The sequence below is a fragment of the Platichthys flesus genome, chromosome 11, assembly GCF_949316205.1.
Source record: "Platichthys flesus chromosome 11, fPlaFle2.1, whole genome shotgun sequence".
In the NCBI taxonomy this organism is placed as follows: Eukaryota; Metazoa; Chordata; class Actinopteri; order Pleuronectiformes; family Pleuronectidae; genus Platichthys; species Platichthys flesus.
Genome location: NC_084955.1, coordinates 12,325,569 through 12,341,537, shown reverse-complemented (window position 1 = coordinate 12,341,537; position 15,969 = coordinate 12,325,569). Strand labels below are relative to the sequence as shown.

Sequence of the window (15,969 nt, the reverse complement as noted above, 5' to 3'; positions counted from 1 at the left end):
AGAGACAGATAGAGGGCAAGACGGACAGCACGGACAACTCTGTGTTTCCTAAGGTGGTGGGTGTGTGTTAAAATTCTTTGTGTGTGGCTCCCTACTTTGACACTGAGGAGTTTCAGCACCTCAGTCAGAGTGGACAGCTCCTCCTAATGCATTGGACTTATCTTATACCCCTGTCTCCCTTTCACACACACGCACATGCACACACACACACACACACACACACACACACACACACACACACACACACTCTCTCACACACTCTCTCACACACTCACGCACATACACAGTCGTGCTTTAGAAAGCAGAAAATTGGATCTCTGATGTGAATTTCAAACAATATTATTTCTTTACGAATGAGAAAGTTGATTAAATAGGGAGAAGGAGAAATCAGAGTTTTTATGGAGAAAATGTGATGTGAGAATATCTTAAGAAATGCTCCAGTGTCTCAATTAGTTCAAGATTTTGTAAATTATTTAATCTAATTACAATGACCATTTGTTCAAAAATAATAATTTCACTCAAAGTCCACTAACTTGCTTATTCTGCAGCTTTTAGCCATTTCTTCCAGGCTTCACGTAAAATTCACAATTCAATCCAAACCTAAATGATTCTGCAGTGTCATGACCACTGACTTCATCTACTTATTCAATAGCGATGATTCCAATTGCAATATTGGGGAAGAGTCGCAGTGTGAATTCTCTGTAGCGTCCGGGCACGACAGACCCCCTCAGCACTGTACGGGGAGAAAAAACGAAAGAAAAAACAAAAGGAGAATGGGGTGGGGGTGAGGGATGTGCAGAATATGAGAACAAAAGGCAAGAAGGTTCTGAGAGCATTTATAGAACGCCGGAAGCGCCGTGGCTGAGGTGTTGTCCCTGCTCCTGAAACTCTGCCTGTAATAAAGTTTAGGGGCCTACACAATGAGCGAGCAAGAGGACCTTGAGTGGAGCTTGTTTTGTCAGCTTCTTTTTCCAAGGTCAATAAAACTGTGCAGCCCAGCTTTTTGTTTGTATCATCTGAAGTCAATTATATTATAAAGTAGCAACATCAGGGTTTTTAGCTTTGTCTGGGAGTCAGTGTAGCGAGTGTTATATTTATGTGACACTGTGGTTTGCTGCAAACAGTTTGATTAGAAGTTATATAAAAGAATCCTGAAGATGCATAGGAAGAACAAACTGCAACTCCTCTGAATGAAAACCCAGCAGTAATGGGCTTTTTTGCCCAGCCCATTTCTGCCTCACCATTGACCTCATCTGACTTTATCGACTAAACAGAAGTGAGCGGAATTCTTGAACAGTTGTGGTTTGAATCCCTTAAGATATACATACCATTCTGCAGGCACTTTCTGTCTCACCAAATTAAGCCTGGCCTTAATCTTTCTCTCCAAATGTCCCAGCAAACCAACAGAGTGAAGCCACACATTCTCTATGTATTCTGCTATATGGTCTGTGTGTGTGTGTGTGTGTGTGTGTGTGTGTGTGTTTGTGTGTTTCTTGTTTATTTGTATGCTTGCCTGTTTTCCTGTGTGCAAGTTAGTCCCAAATGGGCAAAAATCATCATTGCTTTAAAACTACCTTCACTCTCCAACTGCTTTAAATGTCTCCCCTTTGTGTGTGTGTTTATATGTGTGTTTGTGTGTGTGTAGGTGTTAGTTCCTGGAGGAGAGAGAAGAGCTGTGCTGGAGCCGTTACTGTCAGACACCCAGTACAAAGTGACGATCACGCCAGTGTACAGGGACGGACAAGATGGCATTAGCGTCTCTGCCATGGGATCCACACGTAAGCCTGACAAACCTACAACCACACTCTCTCACATAACACACACATACAAACACACACACAAACACACACTCTCTCTCTCTCTATTCTCTGAATCACTGAGCACTGGTGCCAGTTCTCCCTTCCCTTGCTCATTAAGCAAAGATGCAGCTCCCAGTTTAGGAGAACACATCTGACGAAGCTGAGCGCTAATGGAAATGAATTTCATTGGGGGGGGCAGAATGTTCATTTGCACTGAATTAATTTCATGTTCGCTCACGTTCCTGAAGGACAATGTAAATTAGAAGCGATGACAAACACTGATGCGTTCTTAATTGTCCTAATGAAGGCCGTTCATAATTACAGTTCATAATTACAGCGGCTCCGTTCATAAGTGGGACAATTCAATTATTTTTCCACAATCTAATTGATTCTCTCAACCGTTCTGTTGATCACATCTCATGAAAATTAGTGATTTCTTCTCATTGTACAGAGCACGGAAATGTCAGATGAAATGCGTCATCTGTTACAGTGAGATGAGGGTGCTATAGCTCGTCATATTGTAAATATAAAAAGCTTGGGAGCCTGGGAAACGGCGTGGCCATAAACCACAGCCAAGTCACACTTCATGTAAAGTCACCATTTTTATATTTTTGGGGAGAGGAAACTGTCTTCTCCGATAAATCAGCGTCTGTGGGACTTAACAACGTTGCTTTAACTCAAATTCAGCCAGGCCTGGCACTGACAACAAACAAACGCGAGAGAGACAACTTTACATAATTTATTCACAGTTTGTTTAAAGTAAAATATCTTGGTTTTTAATACTATCACCAGCTATAGGGAACAAACACTCCAATTCATATTACAGCTTATATTAAAACTGTGTCTGAATGACTTCATCTGAGAAGTTATGCTCAAATGCTACGCTTGAGGATTTAATTGATCTTTCAATTAAAGTATGTGTTTTAGTCTACATTTCAGATTTAGTTCTGAGAAGCAGTTGTATATTCTGATGTTTGTCTTGTTGCAGTTCCCCTTTTGTCCCCTGGAAACCTCCGTGTGTCAGAGGAGTGGTACAACCGCTTCCGGGTCACCTGGGATCCACCGCAGACTCCTACACTGGGTTACAGGATTGTCTACCAGCCCATTTATGGTACACACACACACACACACACACACACACACACACACACACTAATATAATCCTAACATAATTTGGACAATCAACCTCTACTCCTGAATAAGATCAAAGGGAATGACCTGTAAAATGTACTGATCAAGATTTCCCTTTAGTAAATTTGAAGAGGTCATCCTTTTTTTCTTCACAATGATGTGAATTGTTTACTTATTTGTGTCACCACCACCTTTACCTAACCTCAATGGTAGCACAGAATCACACATATGATTGTTGACGCAAGGTCCAGACCTCTGGTAGGACAGTTGTGCACTTTGTACACTTGCCCTTCACCAAACAACACTAAACTCTGCTGCCATTAATATATGTAGCACTTCACTTATTGAGAAACATGTTGCCAGTGAACCTAATTCACTTAGCAGTTACGTTATGTACAAAATGTACTTGGTGTTGTTTACTGAGATGTAATTTCTAGGAGAAAGGCTCGTCAAGGGAAACGTCAGTGAGATAATAAATAAACCTTCCTCATTTATATATTGTCTGTAAGAGTCAAGCCTCAAGCACAAAAGCTGCATTCATCAGATTTAAGGAATCTGATACATTTCAACAGGCTGTCAGATGGTTGGTTTCACACAAATACAAATGTCTTTCCTCCACAAAAACACTTTTAAGTTAACATAAACCCACATAATGTAGTAGAAAATGCTCACACCTTCTCATGCACATGAAGACACACACACACACACACACACGCACTATAGATAAGCCTGCTCTTCCTTTATATGTCTTTTTTTTGTTCTATTGCTTTTGTATCTTTTTTAATTAAGCACTTTATCATATGCATGCAGGATTGTTATTATTATGTCAATAATTTTGTAGCAGGTATTTGTAAAAGCATAAATTAAGTTTATATTATTATATTTTAGTTTTATAATTGTGTACTTTTGGAGAATGTGTGGCTGTACATTTGTGACTCTCACAAAAATGTTAATGAACTTGTGCATACGTGTGTATATGTGCATGTTTCTGTACGTGATGGTAGCACCAGATACTGGTATGTGTCAGTCCGTTCTAGTTACTTTTCTGCAATATGCGTTGTTAATGGTGACACATTTTTCACCTCAATTTTGTAGCAACAATGCACCCTTGATTTAAGACTGAAATACAAAAAAGCTGCTTATCATTAAAAACTATAAATTTTAGCAGCTTATTAGCTCCTGTTGTCTTAACCTACCTGGTCCAACAAGGGCAGCAAATGGCCAAACATACTTAGTAAAATATACAAACATATATATGAAATACTGATGCTTGAGCTGCATGTCCAATAAAGTCGATGCTTCCCAAGCTGATGGTAAAAAACATGAAAACACTAAGAGCATTGCTTTGTATTGCAGTGTAGAGCAGTCGTCAGTCATCAGTATGATAAATAAGTAAAAAATAATAATTTCAGTTGCTATCATTATTTTATTTCTTACTAAATTTTTAGGAGCAGATCTAGGAATTTTGAATATTGATAATATGATTTGTAGGAATTCACTTGCTTTAATTGTTTGATGACAAATAAATACTTTAATAACAGTATGTTTTTCTTGTCTTTTTATACTACAAGAATTAGTCAATCACGTGTAGGATATTTCAACCTTGGTAGAGTTGCTGTATCTGCTCACTGCATTATGCATTTTTGTATCTTTTTGTGATAATTCTCTGTCCTTTTCTGTTTGGGCTTATGAACGCATCTGTGTTATCAGATCCAGGACCAGTTCTGGAGACAACAGTGGGTGAAGATATGAACTCCATGATGCTTCTGAATCTCTTAAGTGGGACAGAATACAGTGTTCAAGTGACGGCCTCCTACCCTTCAGGACAGAGCGAACCGCAGCTAGTGAACACCAAAACACGTGAGCATCCGTACCACACACCACTACTCACACTTTGTTGTAAGATGGGGGGAATATGGTGCGATGCAGAATTTAACTCCTCATGTGGCAGTGTGGACATGTTAGGGAACAATGTCAAGACTGACTGTAAATGAAAGAGGCTGTGTCACCGTTAGTTGGTTCAGGCAAAATGTTTATATTAAAAAGTTGTTGAATACAATAACCTGATTCAGTTTTGGAAAGTCAAACCAATTATTAAGACGTTTCCTTCCAACATAATGGAGTTGTCACCAGCACTAGAAGTTTCCACAGAGGAGAGAGTGATTATTAGAAAGAGAAGACCGAGACGGCAGCAGCGAAGTAGTTTGAAGAAAGCGAGAAAGGTACAACATGCAAATTAACAACCTGCTGATAGCAGACGCTCTAATTTCCATTGAGACTTTAACAAACAGACGGTTAGACAGAAGGATATACACCAGTCAGCCAGGAGCACAATCCTTTATGTATGTAAATGTGGTATCAGTGGGTGCAGTAAAATTGAAAAAAAGGAGGAAGATAGAGGTAGAGAGAGACTGAAAGAGTTATAGAGAGAGGGAGAGAAAGGTCTCCAGTTATGCATGTGTGTGCATGTTCTGCATGTGCATGTTTTGTGCTTGTCCTTTCCAGCATGTGTGGTTCTTTTAGAAAACTGCTGTATCATCGGTCCTTACTTTAAAATATTTTGGATTCACTGGCTGATTGGCACAACCAATGGGATGAACCCAATGGAACTCAACACTCTAGTTTAAATATGTTACATAATTATTACATTTTTCATCCGTGATTATGTGTGCAGAAAAAATTGAGTTTCCCATTTTTCTGGAAAGTATAAAGAACGATTCAATTCTGGATCATGCATGCAATTACACACAATCAATTAAATGGGAAGCTTTTGATTAACAGATTCATCATTCAACTTTGCTGCTGTGACCTGTTATCCTCCTTCTTTGCTTTAATCATCCCCCTGGAGGATGAGTGACAGTTCCCACATGCCTTCCTGTCTCTGTAAAGCTCTCGTAATGAAGCAAGCTTCCATAATGAGATAAAGATAAAGTACGAGGCACTGACATGTAGAGTCATCAGCCGCCCATCTTAATACACTGGCCTGATTTAGCACTCGATGATGGTACCTCGACTGTCCACCCTACCAAATTTAACAAGGACTGTGAATTCATAAGCAACATTTATAATTATACGTTCATCATCCTTCAATCTATTATCTATTCTGCTAATCCTTTGAGGGTTGAGGGGGACATTAGGCGAGAGGCATATTCACACCAGGTCACAATCATACTTACGGCCAATTATGGTCTTTAGCACTGGAGCAGGGTTGTCTGAATATAACCCACACATGGAGACTTAACAACTGCACCACTGTGCCGTCTAACCGTGTGAAAATCTATATTAGATAATAACTTAGTGCAGTTGCTGCCACACACACCAGACTCCATTTAGTATTCTTCATATTTTAAAAGTTAAGTTGATTAATATTGGAAATAAACACTGCTCTTGAATGACTTCTATGTCTCGTTAACTGATCTACATTTTGGCATTACTCTTGAGCCTGCTCATCCTGATTCTGGTGACCATATCACTCAGTTACGTGCTTCTCACATTATGTAACTTCTTCGGGGAAGTTACATAAAGCAAGAACAGGCACCTTTCCTCCTGTTCAAATTCAATCAAGCTAGTTTTAAAGCTTCCATTTTAATCTACATGTTGGATTCTCAGATCTGCATTTCCTTCGACACTTTTCTAAACTTCTATCTGTGCATATTGGACTGTAAACCACATTCTAGTTGGGTTTTCGTAACTTTTGGCCAGGCTTTAGGAGAATGACTCACTAAATATTCAGCACATTCTCTATTAGCATCAAGAAATTCTCAGAGCACTGATACATTTTCACGTGTGTCAGATGTTCCCATGTTACACAGAGTGTAGATAAATTCATTATATCAATTATAGTTATTCTCTGGAGAAGTTCTGATTTATTAAGAACATGTGTTCAGTCATTTCTCATTCCAATAAGGTAGATACAGTAACACATTTCCCAGGGTGCACTGTACTAATCACCGTTTTACCATGGGGGCCAACTGGCATGTTTGCACCAATAAATAACACAAAGCATATAGCATAGAAGGGAAATTATTGGTGCCTTGAGGACCATTGAATGCAATAAAACTGTTACCCATTAATGAAGTGTTACGTTATTTTAAGTGCAGGATCTGTTTCCCACATGACACCAAAGGGAGCTAAGTCAATGAAGTATCAAGAAACATTTTAGGATTTGCACAAAATTTAAATGACGTGTTTTGAGGACTAAAAGTAAAAAGGAGTTTGACTTAAGCTCCAATTTTGGAAGGATTACATAACAAAAATCTGGCGGAGGTAGAATGAAGAAACTGAGGGTGGGGAGGTCGTGAAGGCAGATGGGTGCAAATGTTTGGCTTCAAGCCAGGCGGCTTCAGCAGACACACATACACACACACACACACACACACACACACACACACACACACACACACACACACACGCACACGCAAAGAGGCCATTTCTGATTGAAGCTTTTCCATATGGTCCACAGTAGTTTATATCCATGATACTCCTTTCACTCTGACCTGTGGATGTTAACTGAGCGTTTTCTTTAGTTATTCTTTTCTTTCTTAACATTCCCTTTGCAGACTTGCAGATAAACAATTTAATTGTGACTTAACTCCAACTCCTTCTGCGGAATAAAACTATGTGTTGTTCAAAACCAGCATCGTTGACTATAGTTGCAGGTCAGCAGTTTAAAATACTATACGAAAAATGGCATCAGGTTGGCGAGCCAGTTTGTGCGTTAAGGACAATTCATTATCCATATTCTGTGTCACATGTAGGTCATGTAACACAGTCCCTAATTGGATGTATGAATGTAAACACACATGCGTCCAGACATGATTATATACAGTTAATCCATATTCATGTGTTGTACGTGTGTGCATGCAAATGTGCATGTGGCATGTCTGCATGCACCAGAGTGAGTCTGTGTGCGTCTTTGTATATTATTGAACGGAATGATGTCTTGTCGTATGCATTATTCAATAGTGTTTAAAATGAAGCACCTGCCATATGGTCCCAGCATAAAATATCCATTTACTGGTGCAAGAGAGGAGCCAAGTTTATTTGATAACATCAGCAAATTCTGTTTACAAGAGGGAAAGAGAGAGAGAGAGAGATTGATAGAGAGAGAGAGAGAGAGAGAGAGAGAGAGAGAGAGAGAGAGAGAGAGAGAGAGAGGTTTTATTACCTATACTATACACTGGAATCTCAGTATCGCACAAGCTTCAGCTATTTAAATTGCTCACTGTGTGTTACACTTTGCTGCAATGTTCCTCATTGTTTCTTCACATGACGTATAAACATCAATCCTGACTAGTGTTTGATGTGAACTGTCAGTATAGATATCTTTCTACCAGTTACAGTGTATATGGATGCTTGTTTTCCTGTTTCGAGCAGAACAAAGAGATGTTCAACAAAGTGCCGCTTGTGTAGTTGATGCATGATACAGACAGTGTGGCTTCGAACCAAACTCACAATTTACCTTCCGTCAAAGTTTTAGAGATATTTAAAGCAGAATTATAACCTAAACAATTTCTCTTCAAATGACTAAACTTATTCCCAAAAATGTAGACACATTTTTCTAATTTGTAGCATCATCAATAAGATGCAGAGTGGGTTTTATGAATATGGAGTAGTTTGGTTCAGATTTAAAGGCTCACAAGTGGGTGGAGGAGCTGGATGGTGGAGGGGGCTTAATGGGCTGAAGTGAGAGAGAGACAGGAATGAAAAGGGTGAAGTTTATGGTTAGAAAGTGTGAAAAGGTGCACCAGTTATTCAGAAAACGTTTGAACATTGTTAAACACCACAAACAGTGCAGCTGCCTGAAATTCATTTAGATGGATCCTTAAAAGAAGTGACCAGTTCTGCGTCAGGTTTTTATTCGGCTGAATGTGGATGTTCTGTGAATTTCACCCTGGTTCTATCTACTGCCTGTTGCACGTCCACCATTTTTGTTTTGTTTAGAATGGGCCCGCCTGTGTAGGGCTGATTGCTTGGCCTGTGTTCATCCATCTCGCAGATATTTCAAGAGCAAAATCCAAACCACTCCACGCTCAACACTGCTCTACCTTTTGTCTTCAGAAACACGCTAGCAATTTGATCAAAGCACATTTCATACACAGTTGTAGAATCACCTTGTTGTACGGGGACAACAAAAACAAAAATGAGTTCAATTTAAAATCAGAGTAAATAATAAAAAAAATCTGCACGCATTAAAATTTCTAAAATAAAGAATAAGGAAGTCTATACTGAATGATGCCTGTCATTGACCTCTCTCTCTCTCTCTCTCTCTCTCTCTCTCTCTCTCTCTCTCTCTCTCTCTCTCTCTCTCTCTCTCTCTCTCTCTATCCAGTGTTCCTCGGCGTCTCTGGCTTGTCAACCTACCAGGTGCGTTCCAGCAGCATGTGTGTCCAATGGCAGCCTCTTCTACGGGCCACATTATACAGAGTCTCCATCCAGTCCACGCTCAGTAAGTTCCCTCCACGCTAACAGTTTGTGTGAGAAGATGAAATAAATGGTTAATTTCTTGATTTAGTGCTTTCATTAGATTTGCTCTTTGTGTGAGAATGTGATACGACTCAGAGCGTTAACTTTATTAACTCATCTGGTCTGAATTCAAATTAGCTGAAACTTTATGAGCTTGTTGAAATGTGGGCTGGGGCACTGCTTTCAACCACTTTATTGAAGTATATAGATGTGTCCTCACAAAAGTTGAACTCAGGCAAAGTTTTTGGGAACACGTACTTGTTGTTCCCCTCCATGTTTCTGGGTGCACCTTCACTCAACCCAACTTGTTTCTGCGATCCTTGCTATTTTTGAAATAAGGCATTTTCCAGCCCAGTGACTGGAATGTTATTCAGTCAGTAAATCAAAATGTTTACTAGTGTTGTGATATTTGGTGAAGTGTCTGCATTCTGAGCCAAACTACATATGTTTCCTTATAGATTTACAGCCAGGCCTCATGAAAACGTCTGAGCTCAGGTCTCAGAGATCTGTGTGCACGTTAAGCTCACGTCTGTGTGTCCTGGGTACACATGCCTTCAGTCATCTGGATTCTTATTGATGTGCAGCTCTGAGGAAATAAATGTGATATATTTCTTTCGTTCTCACATGGCAGTGATTTACATGGCAAAGGATTTTCATAAATCTCTTTTCTTTGGAGAAAGAATGGAGGAATGGTATGCTCACATCTCTCTCCCCAGTAAACGACCTGGGAGGAAAGGGCTCTCTGAACTGCTCATGTCACAGCATCAGAAATAAAATGAGTGAAGACACACAGAGTGTGACCTTTAGAAGCTGTTTATTGCACAGATTACACAGATATTAAATGTTAAAGAGGAAGACAGAGTAGGAGGAAAAGAAAAGAGCTCTTTAAAAACAAGAGAAATTAACCATAATAAAAAAAATGAATCAGAAAAAGAAAAAAAGGACCAGTTTGTTACACTTTGTCCTTTACGTTCCCCTTTACCTCAGCTTGAATAGAACCCTTTGTCCAGTCAGCAAGAGAGTTGGAGCTGATCCACTCACAGTGAGCTACTTCAAGTTCTTTTGAATTTTCCTCGGAGAGCTGTGGTTTCTGCGGCACATGCTCATATTAAATAGACATTAAAATACACTGTTGAAATCATGGCACCGTTCCTGATGTTTCCAGCAGTTCTGTGCATTTAACAGACATTTATAGAAAATGCCACCTAGATCCTCAGATAACTCTGTCAAAGTTCACTTCAGTGTAAGGATGGCACAGAAAATACCTAGATTTCTATGCAGTCTGAGTTGATATATAGATTTGTAGATGTCAAATTGTGTCAAAAAGTCCAATCTGCAGTAGCAATGGATTTATTATTCACCCAAAACCCTCAGAGAACATATGCAATGTTATGTGACAGTACAGGTTGGCAGTCCTCTGCTCAGCAGATCCTAAATGTTCTGCCACTTTCTTCACCAAGTGTCATGGAAGTGATTTTTTACACTGGTAGCTATTTGGTGAAAGATGTGCCCTGGCTCATTTATTGATGTGAGACCAGTGTGCTGTCGCAGTGGGGGATCTTTTCACGGACCGCTCTGAGGGGGAAGAAGTTGCATAAAAAGAGTCAGTGACACACAGTGGGTAAAAAATTTGCACAATATTTGAAATATCTTGTCACAGACAGAATATGTGTATAATGTGCTGCTGGCCTCACCAGCACCAAGGAAAGGAATCTGCAGTAAAAAAGTGGCTCAAACTGGAGTTAGAATTGGTGTTACACTGTAGAACACAAATCTCCACCAAGGCCAAACACTCCCTTTAAACTCAATGAAGCTGCACCTGATTTCACACACTCCTTTATCCTATACCATCACATGCACATACAAAATGCCCTGTCTCACAATAAAAGTGAGAAAAAGTGCCTGTTTTAAACCAGGATTTAATGGGCTCTTTAATTTTTTTGATGTCCCATCTTTACATCAACTTTTGCCAAAATCGGTTCAGCAGTTTTTGCTTCATCCTTCTGAAAAACAAACGTGGACAAGGTTATTACAGCCGGAAGGCCAGGGCTGCTGGACCTGTTTTTTAAGTATTACTCCTATGGACTAAATCTTGTTCTCATAAGTAAAACATTTCCACCTTACTAATGCACTCTCCCAGTCAAGTATAGTTGTGAAATTTACAGTTACAGTAAAAGGTACAGAAATATTAGTAAATAATAAGTTGAGGAAAACAGAACACTGGAAATTGACTATTATAGATTTCCACTTTATGTCTTTCGAGTAGTGTTAGCAGTGGGAAGCTAAGGAGTGTGGTAGAGATTGTAGGCATGAAGGAGACATGAACGGTTTGTGATCTGCGTGGAATTTTGCCTGCTTTTTCTGACACCAAATAGGAAAAGGAAGATTGCTCGCTTTCAGATCTTTTTTCCATCCCATGTTTTATGTCTTGCTGCATCTTTGTCTCTCCTTGCTTCCTGATAGGTAGCCAGATATTCTTGCTGAGGTTTATAGAGGTTTAATCCTTGCAGAGCCAATCAGCTGCTCAAACACCTTTTCCGATGAAAGAGTGGCAGCTCCTCAGATACAGCTGTTTCCTGAAACTTTATCCACGGCTGCTTCCTGTGTGGAGGAGGGGCTAATTTATCACTCCACAAGATGAGACACACATGAGCAAATAGAATAAGACTATGTGTCTGTGTGTGTGTGTGTGTGTGTGTGTGTGTGTGTGCTTGTGTGTTTCCAGTTTCTAGTTTGTCTCTTTTTGGCTGCCAACATTAATTTTCCTTCTTTTTTCTCAGTGATGCTGTCGCTCTAAAGCTTTTCAAAACAAACAGTTAATTGAAAGTGTTTTCGGTCTGAGCTCCAAAGGAAATTGACATGAGAAGAGGAAATAAATCAATGATATGATTCGGTTCACTTTTTCAGTGGATATAATGATGTTTTTCTTCTTTCGTTAGAGAGAGATGCCTCCAGTTATCTTACTGGTTGGTGCAATGAATGGATAAAGCAGCACAGGCTGCAGGTTAAGTGTTTTTTTGCATGGGACATTTATCTACAATGCATCGGTAATTCAAGATCAGATGAGTTTAATGAATAAGGATCATTCTAATAGATAAATAAAGTCAACAACATGTGAAGCCTCACCATGGTAACAGACTCGTCTGCAGTTTGAGGCAAGAATTTCAAAGCTGGCTTGAATCTCCACATGATGTGAGCATGTCTGCGTGTTGTGGTGAATGCCTCTGTCCTTCAGCAACTAACCTTCAGATTCGCCCTTGAACAAGAAGCTTTGTCACCTGACGACTCCAATAATGCTGCTTAGAATCCAGCTCTGAAAGGAAGTGATTAACCTCAGCAGCTCCCAGGCCTTCATTTGATAACAGGGGGGGAAGTGCTGCACATAGAAGCAACTGTATGAATGTGTGTGTGTGAATGGATGAATGACAAAAAAAAAACAACTGTACGTGCTTTGAGTGATCATCGAGACTAGAAGTGTGCTCTATAAAATACAGACCATGTGATGCAAAACATGAAATGTGCTCCGTGAACAATGAGGAGTTTTCGAGGGATCTTTGCTTATTACGATTTTTTGACCGTTGATCTGAACTTCACATTGTTTTTTGTTTTGTTGTTTACTTGCAGATGGCCAAAGGCAGGAAGTGAGCCTGGGGGGTGGTGCTTCCCGACAGTGCTTCTATGACCTCACTCCGAGCAGCCAATACCAGATCAGCGTTCACACGCAGATTCAAGAAATGGAGGGACCGTCGGTCTCCATCACTGACATGACGTGTATGTTTTATATATCGTATCTACGCATGTATGATTGTGTTCTCATCTTCACACTTTGTTTTCAGGACAGAAATTGAGTTTTTGTTTCCTCCCATTCACTTAAATATTTCATTTCAACGTTTTTGAGGAGGTTGACTCGACCGTGTTCACCGTCACTCCCTCACTCCTCTCTTCTTTCTTACTCATTTTTCTCCTCCCAACTAATTTCCCCAAAAGAATCCTCCCAGTCCTTCTTTATGTCTCGTTCTCCACCTGTCCAATCCATCTGTCCCCGTCAACCATGCATCTGTCTCACCTCTGCCACTTGGTCCTCTACCTCCAACCTCCTGTGGTCTCACTCTCTCTCTCTCTCTCCCTCTCAGTGAAGATAGATTCTGTTGTTGCAGTTCATTGGTCAACTGATGAGCTGAGGTGAAGCACACAGCTCTCGGGACCGGGTGGGGGGGGCTCAGCTCAGTACCAGGGTTATGGATGGATAGACATGGTATCTCTCTCTCAAACACACACACACACATTAACGCCTACACTCGCACTCACTCGCACTGACTCACACTTACACCTTCGCACAAACACACACACGCACACAACCTTATGGTAGCTCTTGAGTAGACAACTGTACATTAAATTCAACTGGAGACATGAAGGTTTGGTTTCAGCAAAGGTGGCCGGTCCACACTCACTGCCCGTGGAAGTCCTAAGATAATTCACTTAAGTAAAAGTAATAAAAACCAGCATATAAACACAATCCATTACAAGTACCGCAATCCTGCACTTAAATCTTATCAGGAAATTGTGCTCAACAATCAAAAATAAAAGTGCTCGTTATGCAGAATGGCTCCTTTTAGAGTCCTAAATTATTATGAAAGTCTTACAGGGCCTATTTTAAAATGCAATGACCTGTAGACAGAGATTTAATGTTGTCGCTGGTGGAGATGGAGATCATTTAACTTCTTAATGTAGCTGTGGGTAGTTTATTTTACAGCAATACATCTTGTTTTATAAGATGATCTCAATCTTCACGTGTAAATTCTGCATCGTGACGACAACGCTGTCGCACAAATGCAGAGGAGTAAAAAGTACAATACTTCCCTCAAAGGCATAGTGGAGTGAAAGCAAAATGAAAATGTTGTCAAGGTAAAACTATCTCAAAATTCCCTTTGACTTAAATGTACTTTTTGATAGAAATGTACTGTTTATTTTCAGAACCACTTCAAAACCCCCGAAAGTCCCCAGTGTTTATTGGTCTTTGGAATTTGTTGCTAAGTAAAGATGCTCAGCACATTATAAACAAATGAGCTTTAGAAGAGGAAGAAAGAGAATAATTTGCCGAGATCATTTTATTTACATGAAGTATGTGCCTCATATGTGGGAAGTCGGCAATGTTTCCGAGATGATTTACTCGCTCTGCTGTGGTTTGACAGAACCCACTGCCTTTCCGTAAAGTAATTGGCTTGGCACTGAGGCGTGCTCTAACCTGTGGCTGTTTTCGACTCAGAAAAACAGCCCCTGGTCAGACTGATACTAAGACTGATGAAAATTGCTATTGTGCTGCGTCCCAACTTATATGGGGATGGGAAGAGAGATACAGCATATGACAGGAAAGTGAGGCTAAAGTTTGTCTGCCGGAGATATAGAGGACAAAACACAGCAGCTAGATTGCTCATGTAACTTTAGGTTGTGAACACAGATTGGACGAGAGATCTTTTCACTACAAAGGTCCCCAGTCAGTGGAGAAACCCGATGATGGTGCCACTTGTCACTGCTAGTAGGATTGAGGACCTTGTCTTGTTTCCCTGTCTGTGTGTTAATTTTCATCTGTGTCCATGTTTGTGTCTGTGGATCCAGTGCCAGCGCCCACTCTGGCTCCGACTGAACCACCGACCACAGAGCCCGCTCCCACCATCCCGCCTGCTAAGGAGGGTGAGTTAAACACAAACACACACCAATTGTATATTATTTGTTATTATACTGTATATCTAACAGCTTAAGTAGTCACCTGTTACCATAGTTTAACAGTCTTGAGAAGCATTTTAGTAAGCAAATAGAAGAAAGAAAAAAACATTCATGCACCCTAACTGTGCTTAACGTGCACAATATTCATTGAATATACTTAATTTCAGCAGTTTTTACAACATCTCCAGTAAAGTAACTTTATCAAACAGCATTATGACTAAGATGATGACTATTTTAGGTGAAATATTTTTTTTTCACTGTACATTTGTAATACAAAGGTATGATATTCCTATCACAAATCTGTGACACAAAGTTTTTCAGTTCAGTGTCTCTTGCTTGCAATACATAACTTACTTTAATAGAAGTGCATTTACTGGCTTTGATGCATTAAAATTGTGTGTAATATTGGATGAGGTTCCTTACAGGCAGATCAATTACCTAGGAAAATGATTTGTGTCAGGATTGGGAGTAATAAAATGTGAATTAAATATGTCTACATGGGAAAATGTAACCAAAGAAAGCAGGGCTGTGATTTGTCTCCCAAATTTCAAGTAATGAACAACACCACGCCAGCACAAGCAAGGAAAAGAATAGAGATCTGGACAATTTACTTTCAACGAGCAGCTATGTTATGTCAATCTCTGCTCTTTACACAACTGTGAACTGTGTTTACTCTGAAAACAGTTGTAGTGACCTGGAGGGAAATTCGAGGACTCAGGGGTCATTATAATAAAACTAGGGGGTATCTATAAGGTAAAGAGAATTGGTTTCACAGGAAGCTTATGGGACGTTTACTTTATTCCACAGCGACTTCATTATGTGAACTGTTGTCAGGCTACTGTGGGTTGCA

The 15,969-nt window shown here is 40.0% G+C and overlaps 1 protein-coding gene across 1 annotated transcript in view; it reads left to right on the top strand.

Moving 5' to 3' along the window:
* col14a1a (collagen, type XIV, alpha 1a) overlaps nucleotides 1-15,969 on the top strand; it is a 127,902-nt gene that overhangs the window by 46,151 nt on the left and 65,782 nt on the right. The window contains exons 20-25 of the mRNA XM_062398960.1: nucleotides 1,646-1,778; nucleotides 2,788-2,910; nucleotides 4,641-4,790; nucleotides 9,262-9,378; nucleotides 13,020-13,166; nucleotides 15,012-15,086. Coding sequence (XP_062254944.1) covers nucleotides 1,646-1,778; nucleotides 2,788-2,910; nucleotides 4,641-4,790; nucleotides 9,262-9,378; nucleotides 13,020-13,166; nucleotides 15,012-15,086 — 745 coding nt within the window. The remainder of the gene's footprint in view (nucleotides 1-1,645; nucleotides 1,779-2,787; nucleotides 2,911-4,640; nucleotides 4,791-9,261; nucleotides 9,379-13,019; nucleotides 13,167-15,011; nucleotides 15,087-15,969) is intronic.